The sequence below is a fragment of the Siphateles boraxobius genome, unplaced genomic scaffold, assembly GCF_051911475.1.
Source record: "Siphateles boraxobius isolate OS27281-9 unplaced genomic scaffold, OSU_SipBor_1 22, whole genome shotgun sequence".
NCBI classification, from domain to species: domain Eukaryota; kingdom Metazoa; phylum Chordata; class Actinopteri; order Cypriniformes; family Leuciscidae; genus Siphateles; species Siphateles boraxobius.
This window is the reverse complement of record NW_027508833.1, coordinates 19,216,309-19,230,561: the sequence shown is the minus strand read 5'-3', so window position 1 is coordinate 19,230,561 and position 14,253 is coordinate 19,216,309. Positions and strand designations below refer to the sequence as shown.

General features: G+C 37.8%; 1 protein-coding gene and 4 non-coding genes across 5 annotated transcripts in view; all 5 read left to right on the top strand.

The window, feature by feature from the left end:
* Positions 1-14,253, top strand: part of arid4a (AT-rich interactive domain 4A) — a 37,554-nt gene that overhangs the window by 11,642 nt on the left and 11,659 nt on the right. Inside the window, exons 11-18 of the mRNA XM_077238982.1 lie at positions 4-191; positions 9,028-9,100; positions 9,336-9,430; positions 9,810-9,907; positions 10,928-11,183; positions 12,102-12,364; positions 13,505-13,684; positions 14,102-14,186. Coding sequence (XP_077095097.1) covers positions 4-191; positions 9,028-9,100; positions 9,336-9,430; positions 9,810-9,907; positions 10,928-11,183; positions 12,102-12,364; positions 13,505-13,684; positions 14,102-14,186 — 1,238 coding nt within the window. The remainder of the gene's footprint in view (positions 1-3; positions 192-9,027; positions 9,101-9,335; positions 9,431-9,809; positions 9,908-10,927; positions 11,184-12,101; positions 12,365-13,504; positions 13,685-14,101; positions 14,187-14,253) is intronic.
* On the top strand, positions 10,681-10,762 carry LOC143747421 (small nucleolar RNA SNORD53/SNORD92). The gene has a single exon (XR_013206742.1). It is a non-coding gene; the product is annotated as a small nucleolar RNA SNORD53/SNORD92 (small nucleolar RNA).
* Positions 11,337-11,419, top strand: LOC143747422 (small nucleolar RNA SNORD53/SNORD92). The gene has a single exon (XR_013206743.1). It is a non-coding gene; the product is annotated as a small nucleolar RNA SNORD53/SNORD92 (small nucleolar RNA).
* LOC143747420 (small nucleolar RNA SNORD53/SNORD92) lies at positions 12,532-12,613 on the top strand. Its single transcript, XR_013206741.1, has one exon. It is a non-coding gene; the product is annotated as a small nucleolar RNA SNORD53/SNORD92 (small nucleolar RNA).
* Positions 13,814-13,895, top strand: LOC143747419 (small nucleolar RNA SNORD53/SNORD92). The gene has a single exon (XR_013206740.1). It is a non-coding gene; the product is annotated as a small nucleolar RNA SNORD53/SNORD92 (small nucleolar RNA).

Below are 14,253 nucleotides of genomic sequence, written 5' to 3'. Positions count from 1 at the left end.
CAGGGTTTGAAGCAGCACAGGTTTTTCTACAAGCCAGACAGGTCCCTGACAGCTGGAAAGTGGACTTGAGCGAGATTCTTGAATCCTCCAGCAGTGATGAAGATGATGGGGATGGGGATCGGGATAGGGATAGGGATGGGGAAGGCAAAGAAGGCGAGGAGGAGGAACAGAAGAAGCCAGGAACAGAAGAAGTAAGACTCCAGTATTTCTTTGTTATTTCTAATTCTTTACATTTTGCCCCAGAAATAGGTTTTCCTTTTTAAAAGCCATTTTCTAAATGTTGAAAACATGTTGGTGTTGCTGGCAAATTCAGAAGCTGGTGGTGTTGGAAAATTGAAGTCTTGTCTTTCAAAATTGTGAGTTTTTTTTCTTTCTTTTTTCTTCCTTTTTGACTCCTATTATGGTACTTTAGTTTATACTGTTGCTTGGACGTTTGTTTCTTGGTCTCAGTGATTGGCATGTAGTTTTGCAGTGATTGCTCTGATGAAAGGTTTGCCAGAGCTGGGCATCAGATGTACTGAAGCAATATGAGGCCATTTGAGACCAGTGTTGACTGAATGAGAGCCCCAGTGTTGGTATTTATGTTGATTTGTGAAGACATTCCATCGGCCCTTTACATCTCATGTTCTCGTACACCTTGATTAAGCCCACTGAATGGTCTCAGCATGTGGGAAAGCCCCCAGGCTTCGGACAACAATGTCTCATTCTTCCTGCTCCCCGAGTTAGGACAAATGGCCATTTGCTTGGTTCTTTCCGACACGTTCCCATGGCAACCGCTCGTTCCTTTGGTTGTGAAAAGGCTGCGGGATTGGCTGAGGCCCAGTGGAGGTGTGCCAGTTTTGATGGTGGGCAGGGCTGAGCTCATCTCAAAGAGTCTTCTTTCCTCGCTGGAGAAGGTCCCGCATGTTGGACAATTATAAGGCCAGCATGTGAAAAGTGGAAACATTTGTTGGAAATAATGGGTTGCTTCTCTTTTTAATTAATTGTTTCCTCAGAAAGCCTGGACTTGAATTCTGTTTAGAATAAGGATGTGCAAAACTAAATTTTATTCCTTTTTCTTTTTTACAATCAACTAGTTGCAGACTAAACAGTCTTAGGCCCCATCCACACTACTACGTTTTGGTTTAGAAACGGAGACCTTTTGCTACTAAAACGGCAAAAACGAAGACCTAAAACGGAGAAGTTTATAAACGCTGCCGACCCCGTTTTGCGTTTTGAATCTCCAGAGGGCGTTTTAGTGCAGACGGGTGAAAACGGAGGACTTTAGAAACGTTGACGCAGAGGCTCACACTCGGCTCTCTGATTGGGTGTCATACAACGGAAGAAAACATACAACAACAGCCTGGGCTACCAGTTACGTTAGTGCAAGTAAATTCTACATTTTACAATGCTATAACTGCCTACATGCGCCGGAGGCAAGCTATTATTCCAGCGATCTGTGACAGTTCCCGTGTGCAGCAGCTGTATCGACTGTACATGGAGCGTCGGTTTTGGGTTAAGCCGGGAAGAACCAGCCTATGGTGGGATAATTTTATCAATGAAGTTGTAGTTCCTGAAGAATGGTGCGAAAACTTTTGAATGTCCAGATCGGCACTTATCAACCTCAGCGAAATCTGAGGAATAGTCAATCTGATTTCTGTTTACACCGGCACGCGCATGCCCAGTGTAGGTGAATGGTCACGTGATCCGCGTTTTCAGTCGTTTTAATGTGGACGAAGATCAGTTCTAATACGCAGCTAAAACGCTGGTGTGGACTGAGATCGTATTCGTTTTAATTCTCCGTTTCTAAACTAAAACGCAGTAGTGTGGATGGGGCCTTAATTTGAATTCACCTATAAATGAAAAAAAAAAATCAAAATTTACTCCACGCAACTACCACTTTGTTGCTTCAAAAATCTTCATAAAGAGATCATAAATCTAATCCATATGATTTGAGCACCTGTTGTTTTTATTATTTTTCATAGTTATAGTAAAATAATTTAGTTCAGTTAGAGAACAGACACTGCAATTTAAAAACTGAACGTGTCTGCTCAATTTGTTGTGGGTGAAACTAGAGTCGCAACACAGCAGGAGTCAGATTTATCTGCATTCATTTTGTTAATAAAGCAGTCTTAATGATTTGTTAATAAAAGTTCTATGTTTCATAGAAGCAAGTTTGTCGTTGTACTGTTTTCCTGTTGTTTTGTTCATTAATAATAATGAACCCACCATTCAACCAAATACGAGGGGAATTGCGCTAATTCGAAAACAGGGCTCGGCCATACATTTGCGATTTAAAAGCGAGGTGTAAAATGGAGCTTTTCCACTGCATGGTACGGCTCAGTACGGTTCGGCTCGGCGCGGCATGGTGAGGCTCGCTTCGCTTTTCCACTGCGTGGTACGACTCGGCGCGGCGCGGCTCGGTTCGCTTAAGCTCGGTTGCTTTTCCACTGCAGTTAGTACCGCTTCAAAGTGGGTTGGATTATGACTGATCGTTATAGTTTATCCGCTCCTCGGCAACCAACAAGAGGAACGTCTGCGCTTCTCGTCCACTGACCACGATTCAACCATTTATTTTTTGGAAGTTTTTTTTTCTTCAAGCAAGTCAAGCAAGTAGTTTTAAAACAGGTGCTACAGCGGTGGCTGTTACTGGCTATTTAAATCTAGCGGGGTTTGATGTCTCGCAAATACAATGACGCTGGCAGTGACGTCTATCTGACCAATCAGTGATCTACAGTGCTTCCACGTCACATTTTAGTATCGGTACGGTACGCTTGGAACCTTAACAGAGGTGGTACCATTTAAAGCGAGGCGTACCGTACCATGCAGTGGAAAAGCGCCACAAGTGAGCCGTGCCAAGCCGTACCGTACCATGCAGTGGAAAAGCGCCAAAGCGTGCCGTTCCGAAGCGAACCGTACCGTACCGTACCATGCAGTGGAAAAGCGCCAAAAGAGGGGAAAACTCCAAGTGACCAATCCTGATAAGCAACGTAGCTACACACATTCTACCAGCATGGTTTTCTAACAGAATTCCTGGTCAAGAATGGATTGTAATCGTACCGTACTGTACCGTGCCAGGCTCAAGTGGAAACATAACTGGAACCATTCCTTACCGTTTTTAGAACTGTTCGGACCCGACAGTGGAAAAGCAGCTTTAAGATACGGTTGTGACTTCAACTGTTTGATTCAATGAACATATTTAAGCCGCTACTTTAATCTTCTGAATCAACAAAACCTTTCAGGATTCACACTTGTAAGCAATTGCTTTATCCTAAAAAGTGACTGTGAACACAGCCACAGTAAACACCTTTCCTAATTAGGCCTACACTGCATAAATCTTATGTCATAAATAATATTATTAGGTAAAAGTTCATACATGGATTATTTACGATTATTATTTATTGGTAAATTAACCAAAGGATTAATCGTCTATTCAGAAAACATTAAATGTGCCTGCCATATGTACAGTTATGAGGTTTGTAACAGTTACCCTGTTACAGGGGTGAAATTGTTCATCCTGGCCTCAAGAGGGCAACAAAGAGAGGAAATAGTTTTAAGCTTGCAGGAAGCATAGAGGAAGAGAGGTGGAAGCATGGTGGTGGAATGGGTTGAATGAGGGTGAAAAATGCTGGAATCACATTGTGTTTAAGGATGTTTGCAGAGAAGCTCACAGAGGACTCTGTAATGGGGCTTTATAGGAGAAAAGAGAGTTGTGATGATAACTACTTCTTACCTGTGTTGGATTATGCCAGTGGAATTATTTGAAGTTCTTGGATATCTTCACATTCCCGCTGGGTCATTGCAAAGACTGGGACTTTCTACAACATTCAGATAAGAAGATTTGCATTACAGACTGTATTTCCTTTCTCTTACTGCAGTTACACCTTCCATACCTCATTTTGCCTGTTTTTGTTGATTTGTGTTGCAGCGGTTTGGGGAGTATTGTTGCATTATCCAGGGTACTCCATTCCATCAGGAAAAGCCATATTTTCTGTAGCAACACTATTATTTTGGGTTTAAGTTTGATTTGTTTGTTTCCAGTATTGAGCTTGGTTATTTTGCAATGCTGTCTTGGGTTTCAGTATTTTCAGTTAGTATGTTTATTGTTATTGGTATCATTCAGTTTCAATTTATACTATTTGTTTTCTATTTCTATATAGCACAACTATTGGCAAAAGTGAATTCCCCTTTTTATGTAGGCTAATTTATAATCTCAACAAAAAAAAAGACACAGGTTTATAGTCAAAATTTACAGACTTTCAGCTGTTTGCAATGAGCAAATCAAACAAAAGTTATTGAAATAGCTTAACACAACAAATGTTCACAGTGTTTTCCCCAAATTCAACTGGAGAAGTTGCATTTTCAGTTTAAAAATTATTCAACCCCTCCATGGCAAGTGTCTTTAGTAGGCTACTTAGTAGAACACCCTTTTGCTGTTTGCTGCAAATGAGATGTATAACCAGACACCAGATTCTGGCAGCATTTCTGAGGACCATTCCTCATGAGCAATGGTCTTCAGTTAAGGAATATTCTTGGGTAGCAGCACCATTTTGTTATTGTGCCCTGAATTGGCGCTAATTTGAAAACGAAACAATTTTTGTTACATCGCTTATCAAAAGCTGGTGTGGCAATGTGCACTTTCACTTTTAAATTAGCATCAATTCATCCTTCGCAGGGAGTTTGATTGACATGCGATCTGACCAATCAAAATCCAACATTTTTGTCCGACAAAGCAGTCAGGAGAGTTAGGAGCTAGATTAAAGTCGGTGGATTTGAACTTGGCTTTAACTGAGCCAATCTGTCACGACACATTAAATGATTAAATTGATTACTGCGTAATTGCGTTAAATATTTTTAACGCTTTAAACTTATTTTTGCGGTGGGCAAGTGATGGAACCAGTGTTGCGATTGAACACCGACTATCATAGCCTACACCACCACTGACTAAGCTTGCTATGTCTTGGAGTTTTGGAAACCGCATGTTTACTATGCGCCTTACTGTGCAAGCTGAAACCTCAGTGCCTGTTGCCACCAAGTCTTGCTGCAGGTATTTTGTAGTCACTCTAGTGTTTTTCTGAACCTGCATTCTCAGAAACCTGGTTGCAGTTGTTGATAGCTTCCTTTTTCTGGCCCGTCCAGGTAGTGTTTCCTTTAATGTCAAACTAGCAAACTATGCCTCCAACGGTGTCTCTAGGAACACTTAGTGCCTTCACTATCTTTTTGTATCCTGTTCCTGGTTTGTGAAGGGCGATGATATCTTCTCTTAACTTTTTGGGACCATTATTTTGACTTAATTTTAAAAGTTGCATTTTCAGTTGAATTTGGGGAAACCACTTGAAGCATTTGTTGTGTTGAGCTATTTCTATTACTTTGGTTTGATTTATTCATTCCAAACAGCTGAAAGTGTAAATGTTGCCAATAAACCTGATTTGCAATGGGGGTTGAATTTTGTTTGTGTAATTTTATACCTACAACCAAGTGTGTTTTAATTACAGTAGTAAATGTAAAGTGTATATAAATATAATTCCTAAGCTCTTACCAGGTAACATTAAGTCAGTGTATTTTTATTTTTAATGTAGTGATTATAACTAGGGCTGCAACAACTAATCGATAAAATCGATTATAATCGATTATGAAAATCGTTGTCAACGAATGTCATTATCGATTAGTTGGTCTGCTTACGTCACGGGGAGCGTTTACTGGTACGCACACACACGCAAGGTCTCTCTCCCTCAGGCGCTCTGCCGAGCGCGCGCGCTACACGGTTTGGAGCAGTCTCTGTCTCGCATGCGCGCTCTAGATTTCGGGAGTTTGAACTAATTCGCGGGCATCAGGGAGCCGCAATCAATATGCGGGAGACTCCCGGGACTTCCGGGATCTTGGGATGTCTGTATTTTGTCTCGAGCATCAGGTTGCGCAATCAGTTCGCTCGCAACGTAAGTGATGGATTAAAATAGCGCTACCGCAGAAATAGGTTAAATTAAAACGGTCTTTACAAAGCGAAGCACTAAATATAAAGGCAGTTAATAACAGCAGCAGTAAAATATTGTTTTTTAGTCACTGTACTCAGTGGTTTTCAGCGAATGCTTGTGCACTAATGCATAATTTCTCCTGTCCTTTACTCAAGCCTGTTAGCTTGCTGGGTAACGTTACCTCCATTCCGTTCTCTTTTTATAGCATTTGTCTACTAAGTTTTAATTGTTTTTCAAACGCGATCTACTGCGGCTCTACATTCACACAATTGTTTTCAGTCTTTCTTATTTATTTAATCAATTTATCCTTATATTATATTCTTTTATATATTATATATAATATATATTATATTCTTTATCCTTATATATAATTAATTTTAAATAAAAATTAAATGAATTATATATTTTAGATGTTTTTAGTTTGTTTTTAGTTCAGATATTCACATCTGAACAACATGTCTGTATAAATTTGTTTTAACAAAAATTGTGTTAAAACATAATATGTTGGATATCATTTTTTTAACAATAATCATGTTTGTCAACTTGCCATCAGCAATTATCATTAAAAACAATGCAAATATTGATATTAGTAAAACTCAATGTGTGGCTTTTGCACTTTTTAAAGTACACTTTTACACATAAATACCCTGATTTACGGTTTTATTTAGTTATAAAAAAAAAAAATCTAATTTAATTTCTATCCGATTAATCGATTAATCGAAAAAATAATCGTCCGATTAATCGATTATCAAAATAATCGTTAGTTGCAGCCCTAATTATAACTTTCTGTTACTTTTGTTTTTAGATTGTAATGATGTTAGAATGTAATTGTGATTTTCAGGTTTTGTTTTTTTGTCTGTACTTGTATGCTGCCAGTTTAATCCCATTCAGAAACAAATTACTTTTATGAGCTGGTTCTTTTTAATAAATCAAAAACGCTTATGAATCTGTTGGAGTAGTTGATGAATTAATCTCACTCTGACCACTTCTTTGATGTTCTGCATTTAGGGCTAGTAAGACTTAATTTGGTGTAATTACTGACGTGTTCTTATGACAAATGTGTAATTTAAGATACATTCCACAACATACTTTGTTTCTAATAAGTGATTATTTATTTTTATAAAATAAAATGAATGTAAAATAGGACTAATTATGTTCAAATTAAAAGTCTGTAAATAAGAATTTAATTTCTCCGATAATAACTTCTCTTAATTTAGTTAAAGGAATTTAGGGCTGGCATGATTCCTTGATTAAATTTGAGTACTCTACTTAAAAAAAGCCTGTGACGAGTAACCAGCAAAGTACCAGAAGTTAGTAGGACATTACACATAGGAGAATCCATGAACAGCATTATTAGACAGTTTTCTGGGGCTGGACGATGTATTAAAACCATTTTAAAAATCGTACTACAGAATAGTTAATGCTATTGAGAATTCACACACAAAAAAATATATATATATTTATATATAATACGCCCTGTGGGTTTGCAGTTCAATGCTCTTTTTAAAGCAAGATTCTATTCTGTGCCATTTTTTCCTTATGACCGTCGTCAATAGCAACGCATTATAACGCAGCGAACATCCATGTATCACAACGGACGTGGTCTCTCATTTCATTCAAATACAACTTGCCGTCTTGGGAACGGAGAACGTTTTTGATTGTATTGAAAATGAAATCAGAGTTGATTTATTGTTTACAGAGTTTGATAATATTGTTGTGATCATCTTGTCCGGACGAGTTTTGTACGCTGTACGAAATGGATTTAACATGTAAGATTTAAAACAATCTCAATTCAATATGTCCCCATAATTATGTGGTAAATAAAATCTGTGTATTAAGTGTACAACGAATATACATTATTATCTCTTAAATGTGACTCCTTATAGTCTTGTTAACTTGTTCGTTCGTCTTTGGCATAAGGCCACTTGCTGCAAACTTTTCTTCACTGAAGCTTCACGGTTATTTCAAGTGAGTGAGAAAATTATTTCAACTCCAAACAACATTTTGTGCCCAATTATTTCCCAGACGTAGTTTAGGTATTGAGGTAAAAGTTAACTTGCCTTGCGTTCGCTACAACAGCGGGTGATGGTCACACGATACGACTCGGCAGATTTAAAGTATTTCCCCCTATTGCAGTGACTTTTTTTGTGCATGTTCTGCAGACCATCAGACCATCCTCGATTAAATTTCCCTCAGGACTTTTGTAAAAGCTAAAATATGACCACACCTCAGATTTGGTCCTCTTAAAAGGCGGAAAAATCTCCCGAGCATGGTTAGTGCCTTCCGCCATTCCTTCTCGAATAAATATTAAAAAAATCCACATGGTGCCAAACAGGAGATGGCTTTCTAAATATGTGTACGGTTCATCGCTATTTAATAGAAGTTTGAACTTGCTGAGTTTACATGTTTCGATGTCCACATATTTTTGTTCAATAAATTAGTGGCTGTATAATTTCTATCATAAAGAAGTTACCAAATATGAAAGATTAAGTGAACATTTGAATTAAATACTTTTGGCCAATATTAAACAATGTTTTGATCTGCTGTAAAGTGTAATAATCATCAGGTTGTTGGCGCACTGTTACATTTGTGCATTTGTTATAATGCATAATGCACAAGATCATTGTTTATATTATGTATTCTGACAGTGCTGTTCTATAAAACCATATGATTGCTTGATTTTGATACTACAATATTTGAACCAAATATTATTGCCTCATTGTTAAAGTATGTAGTTTATGTATTTTAAGTCATTTTAAATGCTATTGTTTGCTATTCGATTGCCAAAATAATTGTTAGTTACAGCTCTAGATTTGTTAATAGTATTTAAGTAACTAGAATCAGAATAGCTAAATTCCTCATGGTTTTTATTTTAATGCTCTTTAAAAAAATAAAAGTCATACAAAATCAAAGTGTTTGGTAATTGACCCTATGATCGATTAGATATCCACTGAACAAACTGCTTTTTTGTTGGTTATGTGAACTGGGTTTTAAAAAAGATGGCAAGATAATTCCGTACTTGGTGAACTTCAAATTCAGAAATGTGTAGATGTTGTACTTTCTTTCTCTTAATCAGCCTGATGATGAGCCAGACCCAGAGGAAAGGGACCTCTTTCTACAGCAGCTTTACAAGTTCATGGAGGACAGAGGTAATGCCTGCACATCACCAGTTGAGTTGTAATCACTATTGGGAAAAAATTAAATGGGGATTAACAATCTTCATAGGGACAGCTAAACAGTGTATATCATGGTGGATGTCTTTTATAATCTTTGTGTGTGTGGCCTCAAAAGCTCAAATGCCCCCCCACCCATTTAATCTCATGACCAGTTCTGCAGGGCATATTTTCAGTTTAACGCTTCTGTGCACCTTTGCTTTTCATCCAGGGACTCCAATTAACAAACCTCCAGTGCTTGGCTACAAGGATCTCAACCTCTTCAAGCTCTTCCGACTGGTGTATATTCACGGAGGCTGTGACAATGTGAGTCTTCTTAGCATTCCCACCATCTGTTTATTGTACTCGGCAAGTGGGAAGTGAGACTTTGCCAAAAATATGAAGCGAAAGTAGCCACTGATTGAATTTATGCAGTTCACAGAGCTGAACTGAGTTGAAAATTGCTTGTTTATCAAAAGCATGTTCTGTGAATGTTATTTAGGGTAATTATACTTGGGAGTTTGGAGGGGTGGTAATTGGGAAAACGGTTGTGCTTGTTCAAGTGATGTCAAGTTTCTCTAAGCTATCTTGATCCCTGGGTGCGGTAGACAGATGTGCATGACACTCCCAACTCTGTGCAGCAAGAATTAGTTATTTTAGTCATCAAAAAGACTTGTGAAATGAGATGGTTTGTTTTGTTTTTTAGATTGAGAGCGGATCTATTTGGAAACAGATCTACATGGATCTCGGCATCCCGGTTCTGAACTCTGCTGCCTCATACAATGTGAAAACAGCCTACAGAAAGTAAGTGCATGCTCTCACAATTCCTGCTGTGCAGGACTATATTTGTTTACTCAGCAGCCAGTGTTCTTTTTGTGGCATTGGCAAATGGAGACAATTTTCCACTTTCGAAGGTGACTTAAGATGAACTCTTACGATTATTAATGAAATATTCTGGGTCATTTTGAACTTGATGTTTATGGGCTGCATCTGTTGCATGCTGTTGATTACAACAGTATTTTGGACCCCTCTTTCAGTGTAAATGCATGAGCAAAAAGCATGTTTACAGTAACATGGCTTGAACAAACCATAACACACACAAATTATGCCAAAATGTCCGTTTTGTCGAGTGTCCTCATAAGAGCAGTCTTAAATGATTTAAATAAAAGTCTTAAATGAACGTAGCGATTTGTGAGAAAATCGGACGCGTGTCAGATCGCGTCTCTGTCTCACATTGCACTGCATTAACGAATGTACAGCTTATGTAGCCTACGCTCAACGGCTGTCCGAAATCGCTTATTCGTTTTCATTCACTCCTTCAAGTGAACAGTATTAGTGGACTAACCTAGGGAATAGGCCTAACTTAGTGAATGGGGGTTTAAGGGGCGATTTAAATAATAAAAGATTGATACTTGGCGCCCGTGTATCGATACAGTACTGCCAGAGAAAATATTGCGATACTATGCTGTATCGATTCTTTTTTAAGTACATCAACTCACGTAGTGGCCAGATTAAAAAACAAAACAAAAAAACAAGCCCTTTTGAAAATTGAAGGCTTGTTTATAAGAGAATGGGGTCACATATGATGATACCAGAGAATGGTTTCGCAAATTTGACTGATGTCATGTGATGTTACATTTCTCTTGGCTGTCTGATTAACCTCTTCTTGAGTTCAATAAAACATTTGGAGAAGCCCAATTTAAATGCATCTACAAGACTTTGCAGAACATCAATACTGTTGAAAGTAACCCAGAATATTTATTTTAATAATTGTTTGTTGGTGATAAAATAATACATTAACTTATCCTTTGGCCTGAATCTCAGGTATCTGTACGGATTTGAGGAGTACTGCCGTTCGGCTCAGATCCAATTCAGGACGGTGCACCACAACGAGCCGCGGCCAGACAGGCAGCCAGAAGCGCAGAGCGTTAAGACTGTAAAAAAAGAGAGTGAAGACACAGATGAGATGATGCTGCAGGTTACAGCGGAGCCTGGAACCAGCGAGGACAAACCTGTGGCAGACGCTGATGAGTCAGATGCCGAGAGTGAAAAAGGATGCAAAGATTTCTGCTCGCCCAGGGTGAGTGTCTCTGTCTATCTGTTAGGCTCCTCTCAGGATATGGGATTTTCATGCTCAATGACCTGCCAGCTACAGAGCAGTAATGACCTGTCAGCTACAGAGCAGTAATACTTGCATTCAAAGTGTTTTTGTCCTCGAATGAGTTTGAGGAAATGCACATGATGATACTAGAGAATGGTTTCGCTTTCATGGCCTGATGTCATGTGATGATACACTTCTCTTGGCTGTCTGATCCGCATCTTTGAATTTAAATTGATTTTAAGTGTATGTCTGTTATTTAGGGGTTTTAAACTGGCAAGCATCCTGCATTTAAACGAATAGTTCTCTCAAAAATTAAAACCCACTCTCATGTCTTTTGAAAACTATTACTTCTGTGTAACACAAAAAAATAAATGAATCATTGGTCCAAGCTGCCTGTTCCATAGTGAATGCTGGCTGTAACTGTCAAACAAGATTTTCATTGAAAAATGTAAATTTCAGCATTTTTCTCACACAAAGTTGTCAGCTATCTTTGGAGGACTCAGATTGCAGCACATGACTTGTATGGACCACTTTTTGAGGTGCTTTTATGATGTTATTTGTTTAAATGTACAAAGTATCATACCTCATTCTTGTGCACATTAAAAAGAAAATAATGGTAGTATTCAACTTGTGGTGAACTATTCTTTTAATGTTAATTTCTGAGCATATAAGCATTTATTCATAATGCATTTTCATTATGCTACAATTATAACTAAGGTGTTTGTGCTGCTCACGTGAGTGTAATTAAATTATTATACTAGTTCTAAAATGTAGGATATAAGTTTTCTCTTTATAGAACGTGGCGATTCAAATAACTGGTTTTGTGCAAGGAGCTTCCTTTTATATATTGTTAGAAACTAGCTAAAACATCTTGTTTGTATGTCTGTGACTCCTCAGGGCCGGCGGCGGTGTACGTTGACCCCTGTGAAAGTAGAGGCGAGTGAGCCTGTGAAGCAGGAGAAATCCGAGGAAAAGAAAGAGGAGATGCAAGTTGGAGGAGAAAACAGCGGAGAGGAGCATAAGGAGAAATCTGATGGGGAGACCCCCGGGAAACGCCGCAGTCACCGCCTCGATGAGTCTGATAAAGATACTGATGACGAAGAGCAGGAGGACGATGAAGATGAGGAGGAAGTTTGCGAGAGATCCAGACTCCGGGACCGGTACGTCAGCATCATCTGTGCTTAACCTGTTAAATGTTTGGCTGTTCTGATGAACTGATTTATGTTCATGATGTTCTTCCAAATGTCATTAAAATGGAATGACTCTGAAAACTGTCATTCATGTGATTAGGCTTAAAACTTTGGAATTTAACCTGTTCCAGCAGAGTCAAAAATGATGATACCAGAGAATGGTTTCGCTAACTTCACTGATGTCATGTGATGTTACACTTCTCTTGGCTGTCTGATTAACTTCTGCGTTTAAACAGAAGAAATAGTATTAATTTATTAGTGAATTTCTTTAAAGGGGCCATATTTTTCACTTTTCAAGTTTTTTTTGTTTCTTTCTTTATGCCAATTATAAACCATTTTGTTTTAATTTGTTCTTACAATTTATACTTTAGTTTTACAAGACTATGTTCCACCCTCTCTCTGACCCTTAAATTAATCTGGCTCTTTTTGCTGAGGTCGTCTAATACCTGGAGAATTTTTTTTTCTTTTCTCCTGTTATTCATCAGTGTGGGTCACATTGAAGGAATTTCCCTGTGTATGTGTGTGTATATATCTGGGAGTCATGAATGCAGTGATGAACAGCTGTCTTTCCTCATTCAATTGATGTTTGGCCAGCAAAGCAATGCAGTAAAATTTGAATAGTAATTCTATTTTTCGAATAATAATTACAGATCGAATATTTGACTATTTGTGTCCACACCCCCTAAAAAAAAATATATATATATATCATTTTTTTTCCAGTCTTCAATATTACGGGATCCTTCAGAAATCATCCTAATATTCAGATTTGCTGCTCAAGAAACATTTCTTATCTGTGTTGAAAATAGTTGTCTTGCTTAATATTTCTGCGGGTACAATACTTTTATAATTATTTGATGAATAGAATACTTCAAATAAATGCTTTTCTTTTGAACAGTTTTTTTTATAACATTATAAATGTCTTTACTGCCACTTTTTGATCAATTTAATGCATCCTTTTTTACTTTACCATTCAGAAGTTTTGTGTCAGTAAGTGAACTGTATGCTTATATAGTAAATCAGAAGAACAAGAAAAGTTCTGTTTTCCATGATATAATCCTTTAAAAAAATCTCTTTGTGGAGGAAGAGCATCATCATTTGTTTGTTTGACAGTGACGAGAGGGAGGAGGGTGACTGCTGTGAGGATTCTGAGCACTCTTTGACCGGCACCAAAGTCAAAGTGAAATATGGCAAGGGGAAGACACAGAAGATCTATGAAGCTAACATCAAGAACACAGAGACAGATAATGGAGAGGTTGTTTACCTGGTGCATTACTACGGCTGGAACGTGAGGTGAGGCTTTGATGTGACTGCCTTTTTGACATTTCATTTACTTGTTTGAATACTATACTTAGTAAATGGTGACTTGGGTACATGAGAAAGTCATACTGAAAATCAAACGCTTGTTTATGAGAACGGGGTCTAAGATGATGATACCAGAGAATGGTTTCGCTAACTCGACTGATTTCATGTGATGTTACATTTCTCTTGGCTGTCTGATTAACCTCTGCTTCAATTGTCACATTAATTATAATAGACTTTCAGCCTGTTACCATTAAAGATTCCAAAATATGAAATTTCATTGGGTAATTTTCTAAATTCATTTGAATTGTATCTGAATTGTTTGTGAAGACTGAATAGATTATTTATTGTTCACCTTGTTTGTGTGATGACAATAATATTCAAGAGGCTATTTTGTCTCTGAAACAGATATGATGAATGGGTCAATGCAGATCGAATAATATGGCCTGGAGATAAGGGTGGAACAAAGAGAAAACAAAAGAAAAAAATGAAGGTGAGTGACAATCTATCCAAAAAAAAAAAGACTTATCTTTTTAGAACCTTGGAAAAAAAATGTTTTT